General features: G+C 53.6%; 1 protein-coding gene across 3 annotated transcripts in view; it reads left to right on the top strand.

Annotated features, from left to right (window-relative positions):
- Positions 1 to 22,728, top strand: part of SLC39A11 (solute carrier family 39 member 11) — a 97,407-nt gene that overhangs the window by 36,737 nt on the left and 37,942 nt on the right. For all 3 annotated transcript variants that reach the window (XM_074889312.1, XM_074889311.1, XM_074889309.1), the window contains exon 6: positions 16,125 to 16,295. In XM_074889312.1, the coding sequence (XP_074745413.1) occupies positions 16,125 to 16,295 (171 nt within the window). The remainder of the gene's footprint in view (positions 1 to 16,124; positions 16,296 to 22,728) is intronic.

The raw sequence follows: 22,728 nt of genomic DNA, 5'->3' as shown, positions 1-22,728 counted from the left end.
GCTCCCCAAAAAGATAAATAAATTGAGACTTTGATCTTATTTGTGCTTTGGGGCTGGGGGGGTTGTGGCTGGGAGCTCTTGGCGAGGTCTCCTGCACCGCTGCTGCCGGAGGAGGCTGCGCCTGGTGGGTTTTGCTCTTGCAGACCAGTTCAGCTCCAGTTTAAATCAGAGCTGAGTGGTCAGGGAAGCTGCTGGAGACAGAGCTCGTCCTCCTTGGGAGCAGAGGCTCAGGAACCTTTTTTGCTTCTGAAGGCAGTGGGTTCGTTTTCCCTAATCACTGGTTCTGGTGTGATTTGTGCTGGCAATTTCTTTCCCATCTGATTTCAATTTCAACACGTTTTCATTTCAGTTCACTGTGTCCTGAGACAGTTGTTCATGTCCAGGCCTCTCTTTTATCCTTCTCTATGTGGTATATGGCACAGGATGATGGAATATGCCTTTTCACTAAAAATCAATGTTTTATTTCCTCCCCCCCCCGTGAGGAAGCTTTCCCAGATACAAGTATTGATTGTTCAGATAAAAGCCCCGTTTACACTATAATTGCTCTTTAAATCAGTGGGGCTGGTGGGTTTATGCTATAATTGCTCTTTAAACCAGCACGGTGCTGGGGGGTGCTGCGGGACGGAGCTGCTCCTTGGACAAAGGTGTTGAGACGTGCTGAGTGTTGGTCACCTGAAGTGCTGGGATAATATATCAAAGAAGCCTTTGCTGTTGGCACAGCAGGGAGCAGCCGTCCCCTCCTGCGCGTCGGGCTTCGGTGCCATCGCGGTGACTTCAGCAGTGTTGATATTTTCGATGTTTTTTTCAGTACACGAGGCTCCTGAGAGGACAGTTGGGCAGGAGGGTTGCGCTGCCATGAGAAATGGCAAATAACCAGTGGAGATGGGCACCCTCCTGGGATCCCTGTGCCGGGATGTGGCACCCAAGAAGCTCTGCCCCAATCCCGTGGGATGCAGGAGGATGGCTCCTGCCCCCATGCTGCCGAGCCACGGAGGGTGTCTGATGCAGGAAGGAAATATTAGGGCCTTTCCAAAGGTCACCCCCATCCCAGTTCTGCCACCATCCATGACTCAGGGGCGCTGGGAGACCCAGAAGCACTGGGATCTGCTCCATCGCTCCCGGCACTGGGGTGACTGTGGGTTCAAACTGGGAACAGTGCCAGGGCCCCCTGGGCCAGGCCAGCTGGAGAGATGGTGCCCAGGGTTGGAGCAGGAGATGCTGCGTGGTTACGGGAGGATTTTTACATATTTGAAGGAAGAAGCTCTGCGAGGGGCAGAGGTAATGAGGGCTGTGCTCCTGCCTCGCGCCGAGTCCCTGCTGCCTAATAAGACAGAGGCTGTGATTGAAGCTTTGTTGGTGCCTGGACTTTTGTAATGGCTCTATTTAATTTGAATTTTTCAGCATCTAAAGAGAGGGAGCTCCTGCTGGTGCCATTCCCAAGGAGGGAGCCCTAACTGCAGAGCATTGCCTCCCCCTTTCATCTGCCTGTTTCCTTGAAAGAGAGAATAGCTTTGAAGCAGCTGCCCTGCCTCCAATCTGCCTGATGCTTCCTGCTGCATCCCAAAGCCATTCAGTGATGCCCAGGGGGGACCCGGTTGAAAATGTGTTTGTGTTTTGTGGCTGGGACGAGGGGGAGGGAGATGTGGGGCTGGGTGGGGAGACCTCACCCAGGCTGGGGCAGGTCCATGCACTGGCAATCCTGCTCTGCACAGGAGAGGTGCTGGGTAAATAACTCCAATCAGAGAGTATCTTTCTGCCTTTCACGTCGGCACCGCTGGACTGAAATGACTTCTGGTTTCCAGCTGAGCCCGTGTAATGTGTTAGCTCCTTAGATATCCTGTCCATCACGTAACGTCCCTCTCGGTGGGTGGCTGTAAATGAGGGCTTTATTTCATCCCGATACGGGGGGCAAACAGCATTCAGCCTGGTCGGGTGGGTTATTGTTGGGCTCATGGTGGTTTTTGCCTTGGCTTGCTGCTTGGCACAGAAATCGCCTGTTCCTGGCTCAAGCAGGATCCGGGGAAGCGGTGCTGGCCTCCCCTTTGGAGGCTGCACGGGGAGTTACTTCACCCGGCTTTGGATGCAGAATAGCTGCAGCATATGAGCAGAGATCTCAAACTGGGCTTTTTCTCCCTTATTTTCTAGGATGTGGAAGCAGGAGGGTTGGTGGGACTGGAACAGCCCCAGCAGCAGGAGCCAGGCCCGGCAGCTGCCTGCGAGGGAGGTGTGACGGGAACGTGCTCCCCCGAGCAGCCCCGTCCCCAGGGCCTGGGGTGGTGGGGACCGATGGCAGCAGGGCAGGACCCACTGCTGGCTGCGAAGCCACCACGGCTGCTGCGGGGACGGAGGCGGCAGCGGGGTTTGGTACTCAGCTTCTTGGGAGCTCTGCAGGAAAAGGTCTTTTATTTTTTCTTTTTAGAGACTCGGTGGTTTCTCATCTGTATTTGTGGTAAGCTTAAACTAAGTCTCTCTATTTTTTAAGCTGTGTTATCTGCAAGTCCTAAAGCTCAAGCATATTCATTGCCATCTGTGTGTCTCCATAACAGCAGAATGCTCGCCCTGGGCCCCGGTTTTGCCCTCCCGGGTGCGAGCCGAGCGGGTGATGCTCTCGGTGACACGTGCTGCTCGATGATAACCCGGGCCTCAAGGGCATCTGGAGAGAGGAAGCAAAGCTGGGATTGATTCTCTTCAAAGCCCTGAGATGTATCTGTGGCAGCAGATGGTGTGAACCGCCTTAAAGTCATTATGAAATAGCACTGAATTCCCAATTACGTATAATTAAAATGGTGCTTATTTATTTATCTTACTGCCAATGGGTGGCCCCCCTCTTTGTATAAGGGGCTCCGGCCGCGGCGCTTTCCCTGCAAGCGGGCAGCAGGAGTTTACAGCATCTGCAAGCAATGCTTAGATTTAGAAATAATCAGTAAAATATTTGTTAGGCTCTTTCTGCTTGGGAGTCTCTCCCCAATGTGCAAATGGGGACCATTCCCTGGTATCCCATCCCAACAAGATGCAATTTGTAGAATAACTTTTTCTTTTTTGAAGTTGCACATCCCTTTCCAGGTGGACCTCGGCAGCTTTCCCAGAGCATGACGAGGTGGCCAACACACTTAACTCTTAATGTTTTGTTGGCTTCAGAGGAGACCTCAGCCTGCCCAGAGTCGCAGCTGTGCCGGGCTCAGGGGTATTGGCCGTGCCTGGGAAGGTGCATTGCTGCCGGGTGCAAGAGTCCTGTAAAACATCCGTCATTTTATGCACTGTGTCAGTTTTTTACTCGTTTGGTTCTGGGATCGGTGTTTGGGGAGAGCAGGACCAGCCCCAGCACCACATCTCTGCGTGTTGTAGCCATCGGGGCCTCGTGTAGGGACCAGAAATACTTTTAGCTGAAAACAGGAGTTGTCTGGGAAGCTTAGTGCTGAGGGCTTTTCCATGGAAAGGCAGATAAAGCCTGTCTAAAATAATCCTTTATTGAAATACTAGAGGAAAATTTAAGAAATGTTTTTTTTTTTCTCATGTATGTGTGTGCTTCCCAGCTGAATTCCCGCACCGCAGTGGAGGAAGGAGAGCTTAGCGCCATTCTGCCAGCTGAGTCATCCCCATCTTCCCACCCCGGGCTGAGAGAGATCGATTTGCTCTGGATTCAAAGGAGAAATAAAGAACCCAGCTCCTTCCCGTCATAAACACCAGTGGTGGTTCAGATCCCTTTTTTCAAAATTGATTTTCAAGAGGCATTTGCTGCCCTCCCCCAGCTCCAGGTCTCTGCTGAGCCGAGAGCAGCACCCAGGACACGGGGTCCTGTGGATCTTCTAAATGTTGAGGACCAGAGACCTGCTGGAGCATCCGCTCTGCCCCGTCCCCACCGATCACAGTGAGCTCAAGCCTTGTCGATGGTGAGGATGATGATGGGCACAGCTTTGCGCCCTGCATGGCCAGGGCCGTGTGATAACCCTCTGCAAGGGCAGATGTTGTCAAACCCCCAGAAAACTGGGACGTTCTTGCTGCAGGGCTTGAAGCGAGCGCAGGGGACTCCTGGGGCAAGTGGGGACGTCCTGACCCCCTCAAACCATCCTGGGTGGTTAGGCTGGAGCTGAAGGCTGGAGCCATGCAGCCTGTTTCTACTTAACTCTGTTAGAGACAGGAGTTTTCATTTCTGAGACATTCATCCCAGATCCATAAATCAGAATTTATTGAAGGAAAAAAAGCCTAGACCTCAAAGAGTCTTGTCGTGCAGCTGAGGCTGTCGATGAAGCCGTTTCACGACGTAACGCTGTGGGTTGAGCCCTGGTTTTGCTTTTCTGGTTTTACCCTAAGGACTACCTAAAATAAGAAAATTTAAAATTTAATAGTGCTGTCACACAGAAGAAAAAGACTGCGATCCTTTCATTAACATGGGAAGGCGTCTCCTGCTCCTCTGGCAGTGCAGGGCTCAGTTCAAATCTGTTTTTTTCCCCTCGGGCATTGCCCTGCTGCAGAGGATGGTTCCTCTGAAGTGTGAGAAGTGAAATCTCCTGCTCTTCTTCCTGGGTGCTCGTTACACACCGGCTAATGAGCACCCCTCGGTCACAGACTGGCCGTTGGGGTGAGAGCGTGTCTGTGGGTGCCTTTGGGATCCATCCACCCCCTGTGCTGCCATCACTGGGGCGTTGGGGGGGGATGTGACAGCAGTGGGGTCCCGGGGGGGGGTCCCACCACCCGAGCCCCTGGCTGTTCCAGGTCTCTTTCCATCCCTCAATCTGTTAGAAATCTGCTCGTTTTGCAAAAGTCCCGTTGTTCGGCTGGAATTTGTGTCTGCGGATGAAGGGGGCAGCGTGTGTGTGTGTGCGATAGCATCGGGCTGTATCACACTCGGAAACTCGCCCGTCTCAGCGGCGCGGGCGAGCGGGGGATGATGGATTGTGCTCCTGAAAGCAGCCTGATGGTTTGGTTTTGCCAGGAGAGTGGGCAAAAATCCAATTGGCTTGTCCCTTCGGGGGGGAGCCGGGATTGATTTTGTAAGTCCGAGGGCTGAGCTGCTGAGAACAAAAGAGCACTTTATTTATTTGCCTTGGAAATCGATTATTTATTCATTTTATTTTTCAGACTATGACAATAGCCCCTTTTCCCAAGTGTGTGTTCAGTCTGCCCGACCGTGCCAGCAACAGATCTGGGGGGATCGGTGCCTTTCCTGGACCGAGTGAGGGAGGGTGAGGGGAAGGACAAAGGCCCCCCTGGAGCCCCCTTCCCTTCCATTAGAGAGGCTGCAAGTGGCCTCTGCACCCCTGGACTTAAGAAGTTGTTGCTTTGTAATTTCTCCTAACTATCCCCTGCCCCAGGAAGCCTCGGCTGCAAGAGACAGGTGATAATTCGGGAAAGATGCTGCTTGGAGGAGTGTTGGGTTTGGAGTAGGGCAGTTCCTGCCTCTAACTTGGAGCTCGGCTCTCGTGACTGACACGGCTCTGTTGTGCCACTTCCATCTCTAGTTAAACCTCTGGGCTCTAATGCATTTATCCATCAATTTTTATTTTCAAGCAAATTTAATTAATTAATTAATTAATTTGCAAAGAGAATTTCTCTAGCTGAAGCCACCGTGTCCTTTCTGAATAATAGAGGAGCAGGTGACTTTGAATAACGGGTATGTGAGGGTGAAAGAAAAAGAGAAATAACGGAGAGCAAGAATTGAGCAGCTCATCTCACTTGTCTCTAGTTTGGCGTCTTGAAAGTGCTGGAAAGAGATTTTGTGGTAAAAAGCAAGTGGCAAGAGCTGCTCTTCTGTTCTGCTCTCTGGGATGCCAATGACACGGTCCCATCGGTTCTGAGAGCTGCTCCCGGAGACTGTGCCGGCCTTAGTTTCTGCTCCATGGATTTCCATACTTTCATCCAGCTCTAATTAAAAAAAAAACCCTAAAAAACCAAAATGAGGCAGGAGAGAAGCATTACAGGGAAGATAAACTGGGGTATAACGTGGCAATGAGTGGATTAAAGTGCAGGTGGGTGCAGAGGGAAGACGATGCCGGAGCATCCTGGGGCAGGAGGCAGAGTTGGCTCCTTCACAGACGTGGCCCTGATGTGCCGGGACGGTGGCGGGACCCTGCGGGGACGGTGGCAGGTGGTTGCCCTGGGCCCGTGGCCATGTGCCACCGCGCCAGGCAGCCGGGGGGCTGCGTGGAGGAGGGTCAGCGGGACACCCGTCCTCCCAGCCGCCCCTGTTGCTGCCAGATTATCATCTAAGCCCGGTGCAGGAGGACTGCCTGGTCCCTTAATAGCTCCTGATAAAAAATCCTGTTTTCTTTTTAAGCAGGTAATGAGATTTTTATGTGTTTTTTCTTCCTTCAGAGATTTGCTGTGTCTGATCTTGCTCAGATCAGAGGCTGTTCCTTGCCAAGGATCAGAGATCCGAACATAGCTCAGCCTTCTGAAATGAAGCGATTAAATTAACTCGGATGTGTAAAATTTCAGCATCAAATGATTCAGCGATGCACTTTATCTACTGGGAACTCCTTAAAGAGCTCTTGGAAGTTAGCGTGAAGTAGTTTGCTTAAAAGGACCTGGTGCATGTAATTACATGTAACATCGTGCTTTTGCTCTCGCCGAAGAAATTAATCCTTAAATGCTGTAAACACGGAGCAGTGAGGTTTTTGGCATTCCTCCTGCCTTCTGACATCAGGCAATCTGCGTCGCCCGAGGGCCGAGCGGCACCTTGGCCTTGCTATTGCTGCCGGTTGCCACCATGTGCTTGGCTGATGCCGTGTCACCTCTGTCACTCGGGTTTGAAGCAGCCTTGGGAGCGCTGTTCACCGCGATGCCCCGTGCCTTATGGGGGAGATTTCCTGATGATTTCGGGGGCAGGAGCGTGTGGTGATGGGGTTCAGGCAGTTCCCAGTGCTGGGATCTCCCTCCTGCGCATCCCCCCCACATGCAGTGGGTGCAGCGAGGGACCCTCCCCCAGCAGACCCTGCTTCAAAGCCTGTGCCGCAGCCGTTGTCCTCTGCGTCCTCATGGCACCAACATCGCTGTGAACGGGGGGTTTGGAGCCTGTGACAGCGAATCCCCGCAGCTCTGGAGGAATGAACATGAGCCAGCAGTGTGCCCAGGTGGCCCAGAAGGCCAATGGCATCCTGGCTTGTACCAGCACTAGCGTGGCCAGCAGGGACAGGGAAGGGATCTCGCCCCTGGGCTCAGCACTGGTGAGGCCGCCCCTCGATGAGTGGGTTCAGTTTTGGGCCCCTCACTCCAAAAAGGCCATTGAATGACTCGAGCGTGTCCAGAGAAGGGCAACGGAGCTGGTGCAGGGTCTGGAGCACAGGTCTGATGGGGAGCGGCTGAGGGAACTGGGGGGGTTTAGTCTGGAGAAGAGGAGGCTGAGGGGAGACCTCCTGGCCCTCTGCAACTCCCTGAAAGGAGGGTGCAGAGAGGGGGGATGAGTCTCTTGAGCCAAGGAACCAGCGCCAGGACCAGAGGGAATGGCCTCAAGCTGCGCCAGGGCAGGGTCAGACTGGCTCTTAGGAAGGATTTCTTTGCAGAAGGGGTTGTTGGGCGTTGGAATGGGCTGCCCGGGGCAGGGGGGGAGTCCCCATCCCTGGAGGGGTTGAAGAGTCGGGTTGACCCAGCGCTGAGGGATCTGGTGGAGTTGGGAACGGTCAGGGTGAGGTTCCTGGTTGGACTGGAGGAGCTTCAAGGGCTTTTCCAGCCGAGGTGATTCTGTGATTCTGTGAATAAGGTGCTGGTTTAATTCACCCCGTGGAGATTTCCAGTCTGGGCCAACTTTGGACAACCCGTGCTGTTCCTTCCCCTTATTGCATTTCTCCAACGCCTTTCCCTCTGAATGAAGAGCATGTTACAATTCATTTTCCCCTAGAAAAGTGCACCCAAATGCACGCTGGCAGCTCTCTGGGGTGACGGGAGCTTTCCCGGGTGCAGGAATTAGATGGCAGCTTGAAGGATCACGGTGGTAGGAGATAAAGCAGGGCAGCAAGAAAGTTCTGGGCGTTGTGTATCGGCCTGTATGTGGTTTCTCAGACCACGGTGGATAAACGACAGCAGGCGGAGGGCTGGAGCAGTCATTTCATGTGAGACTCGAGGATGGATCACTGGAGCAGACGGGGAGAGGTTCATGCATTAGGATTGAGGTTTAGGGGGGACAAAGGAGGTGCTTGCGAAGTGGGGGGAGGCTGGAAGGGAAACAAGCAGTGCAGCACCAGCGAGGATGCTCCAGAGCGATTGCTGGGAGCGTTGCGAGAAGAAGGTGCCCTGGGTCCGAAGGGAGCAGGGCGGGGGGAGTGCTGAAAGTGTGTTGTGTCTCCTTCCAGGCCGGGTTGTTACTGGTGTGAGGTTTGAGTTTGGGTATTGGGCTCCCCGTTGCACAAAGTGGGGTGGAGGATGGAGCTGGCGGGGCTGGTGCCGGCGCAGGGCAGGCTGGTGCGCTCCAGCGTCCTCCTGACTCCAAACTTCAGATGGATCCTGGCAATAATAGTGTGTCTGAGAGCAAGTGGTAGTCAGTCATGCTGAATTAAACAACCTTTTATGAAAGCTCCTGTGCACGCTTGGATAAATGAAGGCGCCTAATAGACAGTGAGTCATGACACTATTTATCTTCCTTGCTGAAAGCCTGAGCAGATGCAGGGACCTCTTTTATCTGCCAGAAACATTGGAAAATGAATTTGTTACGTACGGGGGCCTGGAGGGGTGAGATCATGCCAGCAGGCTGGGGTTGCAGTCACTGCAACGTGCAAACGGGTGTCCCGGGTGTCCTGCTCCCGGCCCTGCCACAACACTCGGCACGGTGATGGGGTTGATGGCACCCGGAGCCTGGGCAGCCCATGCTCCCGGTTCGAGCAGACTGAGCTCTCACTAGCAGTAAAAAAACCGCTATTTTTTCTTTTAAAACCCCCTTACTTTGACCGTAGTTGGACAACTGTGAGGAGCTGCTTGTTCAGCAGCTTTGTTCGCTGTGTGCAGACTTCCCAGGAGCTGGATTTCCCTTACTTTTGGAGACTCATTCCTTAAAAAAGAAACCTTTTCCCTTGGCAGTTTTATTTCCAGCTCCTCTGTGATCTGGGCTGTCAGACCTGAGCAGAGCAGAGGCGACCCGGGACTCCCGCCTGGCTCGGAGCCTGCGGCACTCGCTGCCTCTCCCCATACCTGTCTGTAAAGCGGGTAGCAGTTATCCCATAAGAGGTGCTGTGCTTAATTACTTACAGTAATTAAAACCTCTTACGAAGGTGTCAGATAAGAGCAGCGTGCCTGCGTGGCAGCAGGGAGCAGATGCTCGCTAACACCCATCTGCTCTTTAGCATCGAGGCCCTTCTGTGCTCCCTGAAATTCCTGCTGCAGCGGCAAAAGGAGGACGAGGAAAACAAGGAGGCGGCGAGGTTTTAGGAGGAGGACGAGGTCCTGTCGCTCGCCACCCGCGTGCGCGAGGAACAGCTTCGATTACTTGTGTTGTGCTATGGGATGGGCGCTTGGTGCTGGGGAGAGCAGCGGGACCGATGGCGTCAGACCCAGGTGCTGCCAATAATCCTTGAAAAAAGCCTTTAAAAAAAGAAAAATATGAAGAGAGATAACGGTGGTGTCCTCAGAAGGCAGAACGTGCTGGTGCTGTAACGCGGGGCGGTGCGTGGGTGCTGCTGGGAGCCTGTGTGTGTGTCTGGCTCCGCTTCCCGGCGGCTGTGGCTGTTGATTTTGATGCAGTTTTTCTTCTGGGGCTTCCTCATGGTTAAAAAAATGAAGGAAAATGAGAGGCTGGGATGATGGGAGTGGTGCACACGGGTCCATCACTGGGGAAGGGTGCTGCCTGCCTTCTGTAGCCTTCAGACGAAGGAGGGATGCTCCTTACCTCCCTCTGCCCCCCTGCCCGGGGTCTCTGTGGACCTTTGGAGATGCTTCCGCTGCCTGCGGCCCTTCGCAGCGCGGGCGAGCAGCGATGCCTTCGCGTTGCAGCAAGAGGTGGAGACCAGGGTGGATTTTGCTGATGGGACCTGTGGGCCACGGGGATGAAGCTCAACTGCCACGAAGCATTTGTTACATCTGCTTAAAGTTAATGGAGCGTCGAGGGTTTATGGAGACGAGCGGAGCGGGGAGAGGGCTTGGGTTTGCAGAGCGAGAGATGTTAATGGCATCACGCTCGCAGTCGCAGTGCGGGCGAGCGTTTCTGTAAGGGACTCGGATTGACTGTCGAGCCTTTGGGAATCGTCGAAGTTTCCAAGTAATTTTGATTTATCTCAGCCATTAGGGGAGAGAATTTAACGTGCAATTATTTTCTGTACCTCGGGAAGGGTTGTCAACTACTTGTGTTATCATTTTCTTCAGCAAATTGTTCCGTCTTCCCTACCCCCAGACGAAGGGTCAGACCAAGCTTGCTCAGCTCTCCTGGTTTTAACAGAGCAGCTATAATGCATAACACATATTTCCAGCTGCAAACGAGCAGGTGCTGGCCACAACGAGAGTGGTGTGTGGCATTTGGAATTTGCTGGAGCGGGGCCGGCCGCCGACCTCGCGTGCGGCTGCTGCTCTCCCGCTCCCTCCCGGTGCGTTGCCGTTACCTGGGCTTAGGGGCTGCTGCCCCGCGGGTGCAATTATAATGGATATTGTAGAAACAGATGAGAGAACCAGAGACATTCCTGGGTGGAGGCTTTTGAAATAAGAGTCCTCGATGCTTTTCTTCCTTCGCCTTGTTCCCATGCGCATCAACACCAAACAATTTTTACAAATCGCTGGTGAGCAGCAGTTAATCATAGATTTTAATAAGTCTGTTGTGCATCCGTGCTTGGCACTGTCTCTCCTCCCTTCTCCCACACTTAAGAGATGGGAGCTGACAAATTTTTATAAATGAGGGTGCTAATTCATCCCTTGCAAGTTTAAACTGAAGGAAGAAAACCTGGAGCCCCCATCACGGGACTCACGTTGCTGTGAGAGCCCAGAGATCCCTCCCTCGGCTGCTGGCAGGTCTGGATCCCTTCTCGGTGAGGCAGAGTCTTGTTGCAAGAATTTGATGAGGGAAATCAATGGGGAAAAGATGGAGGAGGATTTTGGAGCTGTAAATGATTTTCCTTCCAGCACCTTCAGCCAAGGGAGGCTCCAGATTCCCATGAATGTGGAGGAAGGAGGAGACGCCGGGATGCTGCCCGGGAGAGCATGCCTCTGCTGGGGGGGGGACCAGCTCCCTCCCCTCCCAGCCCATCTCTCCCCGCAGCATGCTGGAGCTCCCCAGTGCCATGGGGCCAGGCTGGAGGGGGAGATTTGCAGCTGAATCAAGACTAAACCAGTCTTAGGCCGCTTAAGAGGGGTTGCACAGGCTCCTCGCACAGCGGCTTTGCCGTAGCCCCATCCCCGGCTTGGCAGCCTGGTTGAACACATTTAACTTCAAGCATTTGAGAGCTGTAGGAGGAGAGAGGCAGGACTAAAGCCAGGCCTAATTAGAGAGGAGGAGAAGGGCTCTAAAGCAGATGTGAAAAGCCAGAAAGCTCTGTAGAGTTTGGTTTGAATTCGGGAGCTAAAGTGCTGCAGTAGAGGGGGGTTTTTTTGAGCACAGAGAGTAAATAGCGTATTCTTCTGTTTGTGTACTGCTTGCGAGTGCAATAAAGCTGAGCTCACGGGTAATGCAAACAGTTTTCATTAAGAAATAATCAGAAATAAAAAGCCATTTCACATGCTGATAAGAAGCCAGTTGGTTTTTATATTTCACCAGCAGTTTAAGCCATACTCAAAGCCATTTATCTTTTTCCAGTGCTGGCTGCAGAGGATATGAAAAATGCAGCAGGCTGCACATATGTAATTAAACTTTTGGCAGAATCTTTGCCCTGCGGCTTTACTAAGAAATTCAATAATGATAAATTGAGTAGAGTATATAGAGGACTTTTTGTGAACAAGATTTAAAATAATGTATGTGGCACAGATGATTATTTGCCACATAATTGTCTTGGCAACGTTCTTGCGAGCGCCCTTGTTTGATTGTGTCAGCTATTCTTTAAAAACCACCCCTTGTTCTGCTCTTATCACTACTCCAATTTGCTATTGAGGCTTTCCTGATTTTCAGCCAAGTCCGTGTTTAGCCGTAATTATTGTTTTGTTCCCCTTAGCCTGCGCAAGATGCAGCGTTTCAAGCTGGGAGCACTCTGGGTGCTGCATTTTGTGTGACAGCCGCACAAGTCCCCTCCCGTGCTGTGTCCGATGCTGTGAGCTGGTATCATCGCTCCACTGTAATTAGCCTTTTTTTTTTTTTTAATCTTTTCTAACAGCAATTGGAAGTAAAACGCATCACTTGACTCATGTGCGGTTTGTAGTCTCGCTGTTCTGTGTGACACTACTGGGAAAATTATGCTGGGGTTGTCTCTCTGGTTTGGTGTTGCTGCCTTTATCCTCTGCTAACGCACCGATAATTCGTATGAGGGGAAATTTTGTGTTCAGACTGTCCATCCAAACCACCCTCAGCACTTCCCCTGTAAAAGCTGCATCTATTCTGTTTATTTCCCACAGATTTCCCCCATTTGCTGCTGGTGGGAGCAGAGCTCCTCACCCCCGTGGGCAACATGGCATCCCCCCTGTCGTTTGTCACTTCTGTCCTTCAAATATGCTTGTAAAAAATCTAATTTTCATCAAAAGTTTTTTCAGTAGTAGCAAGCAGACTACTTGTAAGTAAAATAAAATGATCATTTAAAAAAAAGGTATCTAATAGAAGTGATACCTGTGTGCTGGGACTGAATGGATACCTTAGCAGGTGGCAGGCTCATGTTAAGTGGTGGAGCTGGTCTGGACATTTGCTGTTGTTAGTGAGTGCTGTGAAATGGGTCTTTTCTGGTAATTTGGGGAGATTCTGGTACTAAAGGGGAGAGGGTGCTGCTGAAACGCCACCGTAATTCTCGACAGAATGGGAATAGCTGAAACTTCCCCACTTCTGCGACACGAGGAGATGAACGCTGGCTTTCCCTTCCCACGTGTCCCCAGGGTCCCCTCCCTGCCCAGGGAGAGCTGCGATTCCCCAGGTAATGGTGCATGAGAAATAACCAGAAGGGAGACGGGAGTGTAATAGCAGGGGGACAAATTAACATCTTTGCAAGCGGAGCAGATGCCAAGGCAGAGTTGTTTTGTTCAGAGCCGGAAAGTTAGATTTTTGGAAACGCTGATGACATTTGGTTTATCGGTTCTGTTAAGTGCCAAGCGAAAAGCAGCTGGGAGGTTCTGATTTTTTTGGCTCGTTCTGCCTAAACCATGGGGACAGGAACTGGGACATCTGGGGTTTCCACCCGTGGCTCTGCTGTGGGTTTGCTGCGTGGTTCTGGGCGAGGTGGTCCTGCCTCCCCTGCCCATCCCCTGCCTGGGAGCACATGGGCATCAGCCGTGCTGTAACAATCAGATCTTCCCTGATAAGGTAAATTGCTGGTTTTTACTCATTTTGTTTAGTTTATCCCAGAGAAGGTGAGGGTGATGTGGTCAAGGACTCAGCCAGAGCAGTGGCGTGGGGTGATGGATGGCTCCTGGAGTTGGCGTTTTGTTATGTGCTGTGCTGTGGCCGGAGGGAGAGGCTGGATCAACCCGGGGAGGAGGAGGAGGAGGCAGGCTCCAGCCTGAGCCTGGCCCTGGGGTAGGGCTGGGGTAGGTGAGAAAGAGGTGAGGGAAAATCTGAGATTGCAGAGAAAGATGTGTTGGACACGGGCTTGTACTTTCTTGGATGACACACACTTAAGTCAGCAGATGGGTTTGGTTTTAATCACAGTATTAAAGTCAGAAATGCTAAGGATGGACAGGACCAGGTCACATCATGGGATGAGCAAAAAGAAAAAGGTAAAAAAACCAGAAGTGGCCAGTGATGGAGTAGCCTGCCTGGTGTCAGAAACGCTGATCTTAGCTGGTGCCGTGAGAGATGAGAGCGCAGTGGAGGTGCTACCCCGCTGTCAGCAGGCAGCTTTTTTGGCCTGATTCAAGAAAAAACAACTCACTGATGTTACATTCTCCATTTTTCCTGCATTCCCCCAGCAGATACCAAAGTCTGCAGAATGCAAAGCTTCCCCAGCAGCCACCGAAACCTCCGCTTTCAGCATTCATCCTGTGTTTGTACCTCACAAAAACTGCCTCGAGAGCCCACGCTGCCCTGGCTGTGGCGGCTGCTCGTGCTTTTATTGAGCGCTTGGTGCTTTCTATAAAGAGAGAAACGCTGGTGTTTTGTCACTTGAATGCAATGCTCTTCTCTAAATGTTTCATAAACTGGTTTTCCTCCTCCCTGGAAAGCCCTTGATGCTGGAGGGGGATTCCTGCACCTCTCTGCAGCCTCCCATCACCCTGGTTTTTGTGCAGGCATGAGGCTCTGCGGGGAGGGGGGGGGCTCGGGGGGCCAAGCTCCGTCGTGCTGGCAGGGCGCTGGGTGCAGGTCTGTGGGTCAGCGTCGGTGGCTGGGGCAGGGTCAGGTGAGGATAACGCTGTCTGGGGGGCCAGGGGAACGCGTGCCAAGCAATTAAAGTAATCCAGTGGCCTGGCAGAAGAAGGAATTTCATCTCTAAGTGGCTTCAGCCCTGGCTGCCCCGTTGCCAGGGGTCTGCTGTGCCAGCGTTCCCGCGGCGAACTGGACCAGCCGCTCCGCTGGATCTGGCTGTCCTTGCTATTGCTTAAAAAAATATTTATCTCTGTCCCCGCAGGCTGGAGTGAGGCTCTGCCATCAAATGTTACTGCGCGTTATTGTCTGGGCTGGGATTTGGGGACAGAAAGTATCTGGCTCCGTACGGCTAACGACAACGACAGTATTTATCTTGCTCTGTTTGCCGGGCGGCCGCGGCGGTGGCATTTTGGGGGAAAACACGAGAGTTGGGGTTTGCAGCCCTGGTGACGCCGTGTGGGGACGGTCTGGTGGCACAGGAGGTGGCAGGAGGGAATCCGCCAAGAGCTGCCTGGTCCCACTGCCATCACGTGGGGTTTTAGTCTTTGATCTGTTTTCTTGGTACCAAAATATATTAAATTCTTGGTTTTATTTTCTGCGTCGTTGAGGACCGTTTTGGGATGCCTTCAGGTGTCCGTTTTTGTGTTACAGATGGCAAGAGGCGGAGTGTTGCTGACACCCCTGCTTTCCCAAGGCGACCTCCTGTGTCAATTTGCATGAGCCCACTTAGGCTGAGGTTCCTAATTGGCGCTGAAAATGCACGCTGTGCGCCGTGACAGTCGGGCATCATCCTGCCTCCAAATAGCAGGGGAAACAGTTGGCATTCCGTCAGAGCGGTTTCAGACGGCTCCTTACGCTGTGCCTGCGAAAAAAATCTTGGAGTGGGCAGGTCAAGGGACAGGCGAGAGAATTATATAAATCCAGGGGGAGAGAATTATATTGTCTAAATGTCAGATCTTTAATACGAAGCCGTAGCTGTTGCTGAGGAATTCGTGCTCCTCGTTTCTTGGCTTCCCTTCACCTTTTCATGCTGAAGGTGAACAGTGAAGGTCACGGGGTGTGTGGGCTTTATTACGGTGCTGACTGGGGCTTGGGTTTTAGTGGTGTGGTTTTAACTAGCTGGTTGAAATAGAGCCGATAGTAATGGTCCTGCTGGGAGCAGAGGTCTGGGAGAGCCTGGGGCTATCCGGTGATGTCTCAGCAAATGGCAGCAGCAAATCTTTTGGTAGCGGAACAAATAGTTGCTAAATACAGCTCAGTGCGCTCCTTCTGTGAGCAGGGTGGAATCAAAATGAAGCGTTGTGGGGTTTTCCTCCCTCAGCGAAGGCAGTGGAACTGCAGACCTGCCAGCTTTGGGGTTGGGGTGGGGGGACGGTGTCACTGTGGGTCCCTGCAGCTGCTGCCCGGCAGCTCTGTCCTCATCATCCTCGTCAGGCACGGGCCTCAGAGCTTGTCCCCGACAGATCGGGGCTTTGCAGGCAGGTGTGAGCCCGAGGGTGATGCTGGGGGGCCGGGAGTGGGTCCCAGGAGGAGGAGGTGGGGGCAGAGGATGAACTTCTGTCTCAGGGTCTCCCTGGCCTGTGGGCTCTGCGGTCTGCGTGAGGGGAAACCCTCTACCCTAAACTGCAACGAAGGGCAGGGGGAGCCAACACACACCCCTTCAGCCTTCCTTTGGTTAATGTTTTTCCTTCTCTCTGCTTTTTCCTGCTGGGAGGGGTGACAGGAGATGCCCAGCTGTCCGTCTGGCCCCCTCGGCTGACCCGGCTGTTTTTTGTACCCCCAGACAAAGGTGAGAACGGGGAGCCCTACCAGAGGAGGAAGGGTGCGGGGGTCAGCCTGCCAGACGGCCCCCCGGCGTTCCCCGCGGCCAGGGACGGTGCCCCGCCGGCCGGCAGCAGCAGCTGGAGGCGGATTATGCTGATGATCCTCGCCATAACCATCCACAACATCCCAGGTAAGTCCTGTCCGTCTGTCCATCCATCCCGGGTCACGGGCAGCCTCTTCGCAGGGTCGGTGCTTGAACATCTGCAGCCCCACTCGCTATTGCCAGCCTGTTGTGGGCGAAAATTGTAAATCTGAGAGTATATTGAGAAGGATGACACTGTAAAGACAACAAATTCTGGTCTGTCTTAAGTTCTCCTCTGGTCTGAGCACCAGCAAGAGATGCATTTTAAAGTGGCATTTCTCTGTGGGAGTAAATGCAGTTGGGGTTTTCTTATTTAAGGGATGGATTTTGCCAATAGGTGGGAAACTGCAGAGCCCCGATGGAGGGCTGTGTCCTGCCAGAGGCTGGACTTTGAGACTGCAGAAAAAGCTGCAATAAAAAAAAAAAATTAAAAATTTGTAACAGCTGAGGACACTCGGCTGCTTTGCAATTCTTGATGATGTTGAAAGTAATATAAGGCAGGCTTTTTGAATGCTTGCTTTCCTGGTTTCCTCTCCCCTCCCTCCTCCTCCTCTTCTCCTTCTCTCCCCTTTTCTTTCTCCCTTCTCTGCTCAGTCTCTGCCTCTCTCAGGTTGTAGCCTGTGTTGGGGTGGGTGCAGGGGAATAGGAAATGGCTTTTCTGCTTAACTTGGATCTGTAAACTTGGGGAAAAATGAGGAGTGCCTTTGGAAGAGTGGTGGTTTCTCGTTGGCAAGGAGGTGGTTATTGTCAGTCCTGAGAGCTGTGGCAGCACGGGCCTTTAACCCTCAGAGCCAGGGAGGGGGCAGCTGCCTTGTGTCCTCACGTCTGCTTTTCGATTTCTAGAGCGGCTTTTATCCAATGCCAGGGCATCCCTCTTAAATTCCACCACTGGATGGGCTTCCCAGGTGAGGAGGTTCCATTATGGGTCTGAAATCACAGGTCCTGTATTTCTCCCCCCTGCAAGGGCACCGCAGGGTTGAACAGCAGGGAAAAAATCAAAGCAAACACGTAGTGGGTTGTCTCAGCATTGGAGCTGGGCTGCGCGTGGGTGTTCGTCTCCTTGAGCACTTGTGAGCTGCTTCCTTGGCTCTGGGCGCTAATTGCTGCCTTCTAGCTGGTCATTGCCCTTGGGTGCTCCTGCTTCCGTGAATTTTCCTCTTTTCATCCCTTTGTTTTTTTTCTTCTTAGTTATATGTCAATAACTCAGACGCCTTAGTTCAGCTCCATGTATTGCTGGGGGAGGCAGATGCCTGGCAGACGAAGCAAGTAGGGAGCTTTAAATTAGCCACACACGCAAAAAAAGGGGAAGTGTTTGCACCGAGTGAACCGTAATTAGATTTCATCCTTCAAATGAAGTGTCAGGGAGGCAGGGTGAAGAGCCGGGCTGCGTGTGCATCTCACTGCCTCGGGCTCTGTCAGCTGGGGATTCCTGTCTGTCACCAGCAAAAAAAGAAAGTTTTGCAGAGGAGTGAACAAAGCCTCACCCGTAGCAATAGGTTAATGGCAACATGGCCCTGGCTGCCACTGAGATGCCGGTCTAACCTTTCATTGCTTCTGCAAGAGCACAAAACCACCCTTGGATGGTTGCAGAGGCGCAGAAATTCTCTCTTGCATCTTAAAGGTCAAAATATTAAAGCTTAATATCCAGAGAGGTGTGTGAGAGCGGTGGCCTGCGGATGGTTCTGCTGCTCGGCCGCTGCCCGGAGGCTTGGCTCAGCTCAGCGGGGGTCTCGGGGTCGCGGTGGGGGTGTCTGTCCCCAGAGTCCCCCTCCTGCTCTTTTCCAGCTGGCGTGTGCCTTTCCAGCAGCCCCCCAGTGCTGTTGTGGGGCTGGGAGGGTGACGGTGCCTGTCTGTGCTCGGTGGGGCCGCTCACCGATGGCAAAGCCCTGTACCAACGTCCCCCTTTCAACGGGGATTTGCCCAAAGTCATCCAGAAGTTTCAAGTGGCAGAAGTTGAACTTGAGCCTGGGTCTGACATCGTGCTCCCCAGAGCCCTACCTGCAGGTCGCAGGGGTTTTGCCCTAATTAATAATTCAAATTGTGATTAAAAGAGCAGCTTGTGGCTTGCCCTGCTCATTACCAGGGTCTCTGGTCTTTCTTTTAGACTGACTCTTAGGAAGGATTTCTTTCCAGAAGTGGTTGTTGGGCGTTGGAATGGGCTGCCCAGGGCAGGGGGGGAGTCCCCATCCCTGGAGGGGTTGAAGAGTCGGGTTGACCCAGCGCTGAGGGATCTGGTGGAGTTGGGAATGGTCAGTGTGAGGTTCATGGTTGGACCGGAGGAGCTTCAAGGGCTTTTCCAACTGAGATGATTCTGGGATTCTTGCATGAAGAAGCAGATGCTGGTCCAGCCTCTCAGGACAGGGCTTGGCTTGGCTTTCGCTGAAGCCCTTTTGCTTTCCCAGCAAAGCCTCGGTGACACTTCTCCGATGTGCCGCGGCCCCTGCGTGTGGCGCAGGGTTTGGAAACACTGTAATGCTCTACCTCAATTATCATCCCCGCGAGCGGAAAGGCTGACACTATAATTAGCGCCGGCTCCCGCAGTGTAATGACACCTCGGTTCGCGTGCGGGGTGGCAGCGCCTGGGCTGGGGGAGGAGGCGGGAGGTGCTGAGCCGAGAAGTTGCGGGTGCTCAGCGCCTCGGCACGGCTGCCAGACGCGGGTGCTGCCTCGCTGGGCCCCTGTGCTTGCAAAATCGCTCAGCGCTTGCTTTGGCAGCAGCGTGTGGCTCCGGTGCGGTGGCTGGTGCTGGCTCCCCTTCCCCGTGAGCCTGACGTGCTTGCGTGGAGCCTGTCATCGGAGGGTGGTGCAGGTAGTTCCCAAGGGGTTTCTGTCCTGCCCTTGTCTTCGTAAGGCTTTGTGAATCTTGGCAGCCCTGGGCGGGGAGTGCAAGGCTCTGGGTGCTGCAGCCACAACAACCCCCAGCAGCACTCCAGGCCTGGGGAGGAGTGGCTGGAGAGCTGCCTCAGAGAGGGACCTGGGGGGCGGATTGATAATGAGCCAGCAGTGTGCCCAGGTGGCCAAGGAGGCCAGTGGCATCCTGGCTTGTATCAGCACTAGCGTGGCCAGCAGGGACAGGGAAGGGATCTGACCCCTGTGCTCGGCACTGGTGAGGCCGCCCCTCGATTCCTGGGTTCAGTTTTGGGCCCCTCACTCCAAAAAGGCCATTGAATGACTCGAGCGTGTCCAGAGAAGGGCAACGGAGCTGGTGCAGGGTCTGGAGCACAGGTCTGATGGGGAGCGGCTGAGGGAACTGGGGGGGTTTAGTCTGGAGAAGAGGAGGCTGAGGGGAGACCTCCTGGCCCTCTACAACTCCCTGAAAGGAGGGTGCAGAGACGGGGGATGAGTCTCTTGAGCCAAGGAACCAGCGCCAGGACCAGAGGGAATGGCCTCAAGCTGCGCCAGGGCAGGGTCAGACTGGCTCTTAGGAAGGATTTCTTTGCAGAAGGGGCTGTTGGGCGTTGGAATGGGCTGCCCAGGGCAGGGGGGGGAGTCCCCATCCCTGGAGGGGTTGAAGAGTCGGGTTGACCCAGCGCTGAGGGATCTGGTGGAGTTGGGAACGGTCAGGGTGAGGTTCCTGGTTGGACTGGAGGAGCTTCAAGGGCTTTTCCAACCCAGATGATTCTGGGATTCTGTGAGGGGGATGCAGCCGGGGGGGTGACTGCTCCTGTCCTTGCTGGATCCCTGCTCTGCCCAAGTGCCTCTGACAGGCTGGGGGTGGTCTGGCTCCTTTGAAACTTGTGGTGTTTCACATCTGAGCCCAAACTCTACGATATCCCTCCATCCCGTGGTTAAAACCCTTGGAAGGATCAGGTCCAGCCCTGTTCTCCCTGACTGGTGGGGAACGGGCTCTCTCTTTTATTGCCAGCAGAGCACAGTTTTATTTACTTTGAGCACCATTTAGGGATGAACGTGTTTCTGTCTTGGCAGTGCATCTATCTTCGGTTTCAGGCAAATGTGCTGGAAGCCGGTTAATATGTGGGTGAGATAATTGAATGTAAAGACCAGCCTCTTGTATTGAGTTTGTATTTAGTGGGCTCTGCCAGCAAGCGAAAGGTTTGTTAATTTGTTCCAAAGCTGGGGCTGGCAATGTAAAGAATAAATTGATAATGACAGGAGATGCCAAACTACAGACTATTCCTGCTAATTAATATTCATATATGCTGGGTTTAGTGGAACATTAATTATGTATTTAATCAAGCCCTGTTTATTCTGGTTTATCTTTGTACCTTGGGTGGCTGTTATGCTGAAGACTTCAGATTAATTAAAATGTTACTGGTGTATCACAAATAACAATTAGCGAGGTGTGAGTTGAACCACCTTTCTCTTTGCGCTCTTTTAGAAGGGAGGAGGAGAGCCCAGCAGGACGGGGGCCGTGGGGCTCCTCGGGGAGCTCCTCGGGGTGGGGGATGCTCTGCTGGGAGCCGAGCCGCCGTGGCGTGCAGGCAGGGGGGTCCCTGCTGCAGTTTGGGGGTTCCTCTGGCATGGAGGTGCTGCAGGAGCCCCTAACGCTCCAGGCGAGAGGGAGGACAGGACCAAGGCTGTGTTCTGCAACCATCTTCATGCCCCGGGGCTCTCCCTGGTGCTCACTGGGGTGTCGTGGGGGTCCCCGCCTGCCTGGGACCCTTGGTGTCTCAACCAGAGCCTTGGTCATTTTTGGGTGGGAGTCTGTCACGGCAGTGGGCATGGGGAAGGAGTTGCAGATGTCTGGTTGTGGTGGTGCCCTGCCTTGCTTTCCTCCAGCAGCTGGGAAACGTGGGTTTCTCTGCCACAAAACCCACTCAGCTGATGGCAGGCACCCGGCTGGGATCCTGCTCGCTGCGGGGACCGCGATGCCTCATCCCTCCATCACCCTGAGGAGCATCCCCACCCGCGCACCCTCCTCCGTTGCCGCTTGCTCCCGGGGGCGGCAGCGGGGCTGATGCCGGGTCTGGCTGCCGGCAGACACGAGGTGATGCTTCCAGCCACCCCAACGTTGCCAAGGAAACCTGAATTTTCCTTTTTCTTTGCAATGCTTTGGGGCCGGAGCGGTGGGCAGAGCGTGGTGGCCCCGTCCCCAGGAGCCGCACGCAGAGCCAGAGCCATCCGCTTTGCTCCGGCCCTTTCCTTCCTGCAAGAAAATATCTTGCTTCTCCATATTCAGTCCTATCACTGTGTGTTTGCTCCCTGGTTCGATTTGTGCGACGTTTCTGCCTTGAGTGTCACCGTTAAGCAGAGCTGTCTGGGAGGGAGCAAATGGGACACGGCAGCAGCACCACAGTGTGCACCTCTGGTCGTAGTGCGAGGCGGCACCGATATCTCCTTTTCTCCCCCCAAATCTCACGTGGCTCCACCTGAGGTTTCCTCTCCACTTCCCATTGCCAGAAACCCATTAATAAACTGGATTTTTATTTTTTTTTAATGAGAAGGAACAAAGCAAGGAGCAGGACAGAGCACGTGAGCTAAACACGGAACTAATTCACCCTTGGTGGTGAAGGTGCTGCAGAGGGAGGGGTGGTGGGGTATCGCTATGGGCAGGAGGGAAAAGATTTTAAATGGAGAAACTTCTAGATGGTGATGTTTATGGGAAGGACAAGTGAGTCTCCTGAGAAGCTGCGCTGGGTGGGGGGAAAGGTCCCTGCACCCCTGGGTGACAGCGTCCAGGTTCATCCCCCTTGGGACTGTGCTTGGAGATGGCAGCAAGAGGCACCGGCGCCGTGCTTTGGCACACAGTGGTGATTTTGGGGACCCTCCTTCTCTGCTTGCCCAGGAGGGAGAAATTTAGCCCCAAAACTCATAGGTTGGATTCTGGCCAATGCTTGGAGTTGGGGGCAAGATGATGCCCTGGGGAAGGTACAGCTGGGGGCCGGTGTGGAGGAGAGGGTGCAGGATTGACAGCGCTGGCACCCTGCTTGTGTCCCCCTGTCACCGGGCTGGCAGCGATGTCTCCGGGCGTCCTCACGTCAAGGCATGACCGTGTCCTTTACTCACAGTGGCAGTTCCTGGTGTTGGTGATTGATTTAGGCCAGGCAGCTCCTGCCTGTCCCCATGGCAGCTCTGTGTCACCTCTCCATCCCCAAGGAAGGAGCAGGGTCTGGCAGCGTGGACTGCTGCCACTTTGTTTTATCCCGGGGAAGCGGGGGCGGAAGGGAAGACGGCACCAAAGGATGGTAAATGTCAAATTGATTTGAAACACGCTTGTTTGCAGCTTCGCCTGGGAAGGAGGACGGCTCAGCTGAGTGCCCTCGGGCCAGATAGCGTGAGACCTGCCTGCTGCCCTCTGCACGGTGGGATTTGGCTGGGGACAGCCCCGGGAGTGAGAACTGCCCACGTAGATACGGGAGCTGCCCAGACACTTGCTTCTCTTTATGGCTTCTCACAGCTTTAACCACTTTTAATGTCCTTTTATGTGTCTCCTGCTTTATGACTGTCTGGGGGAGAGGAGCCGACGGCACGTTTTGGTTCTGGTTGTTGGCTGATGGGTGTTTTCGTGCGGGCAGCTCGC

The sequence above is a fragment of the Strix uralensis genome, chromosome 19 (genome assembly GCF_047716275.1).
Source record: "Strix uralensis isolate ZFMK-TIS-50842 chromosome 19, bStrUra1, whole genome shotgun sequence".
Lineage (NCBI taxonomy): Eukaryota > Metazoa > Chordata > Aves > Strigiformes > Strigidae > Strix > Strix uralensis.
The sequence above is the reverse complement of the archived record's forward strand: the minus strand, read 5'-3'. Positions and strand labels throughout refer to the sequence as shown.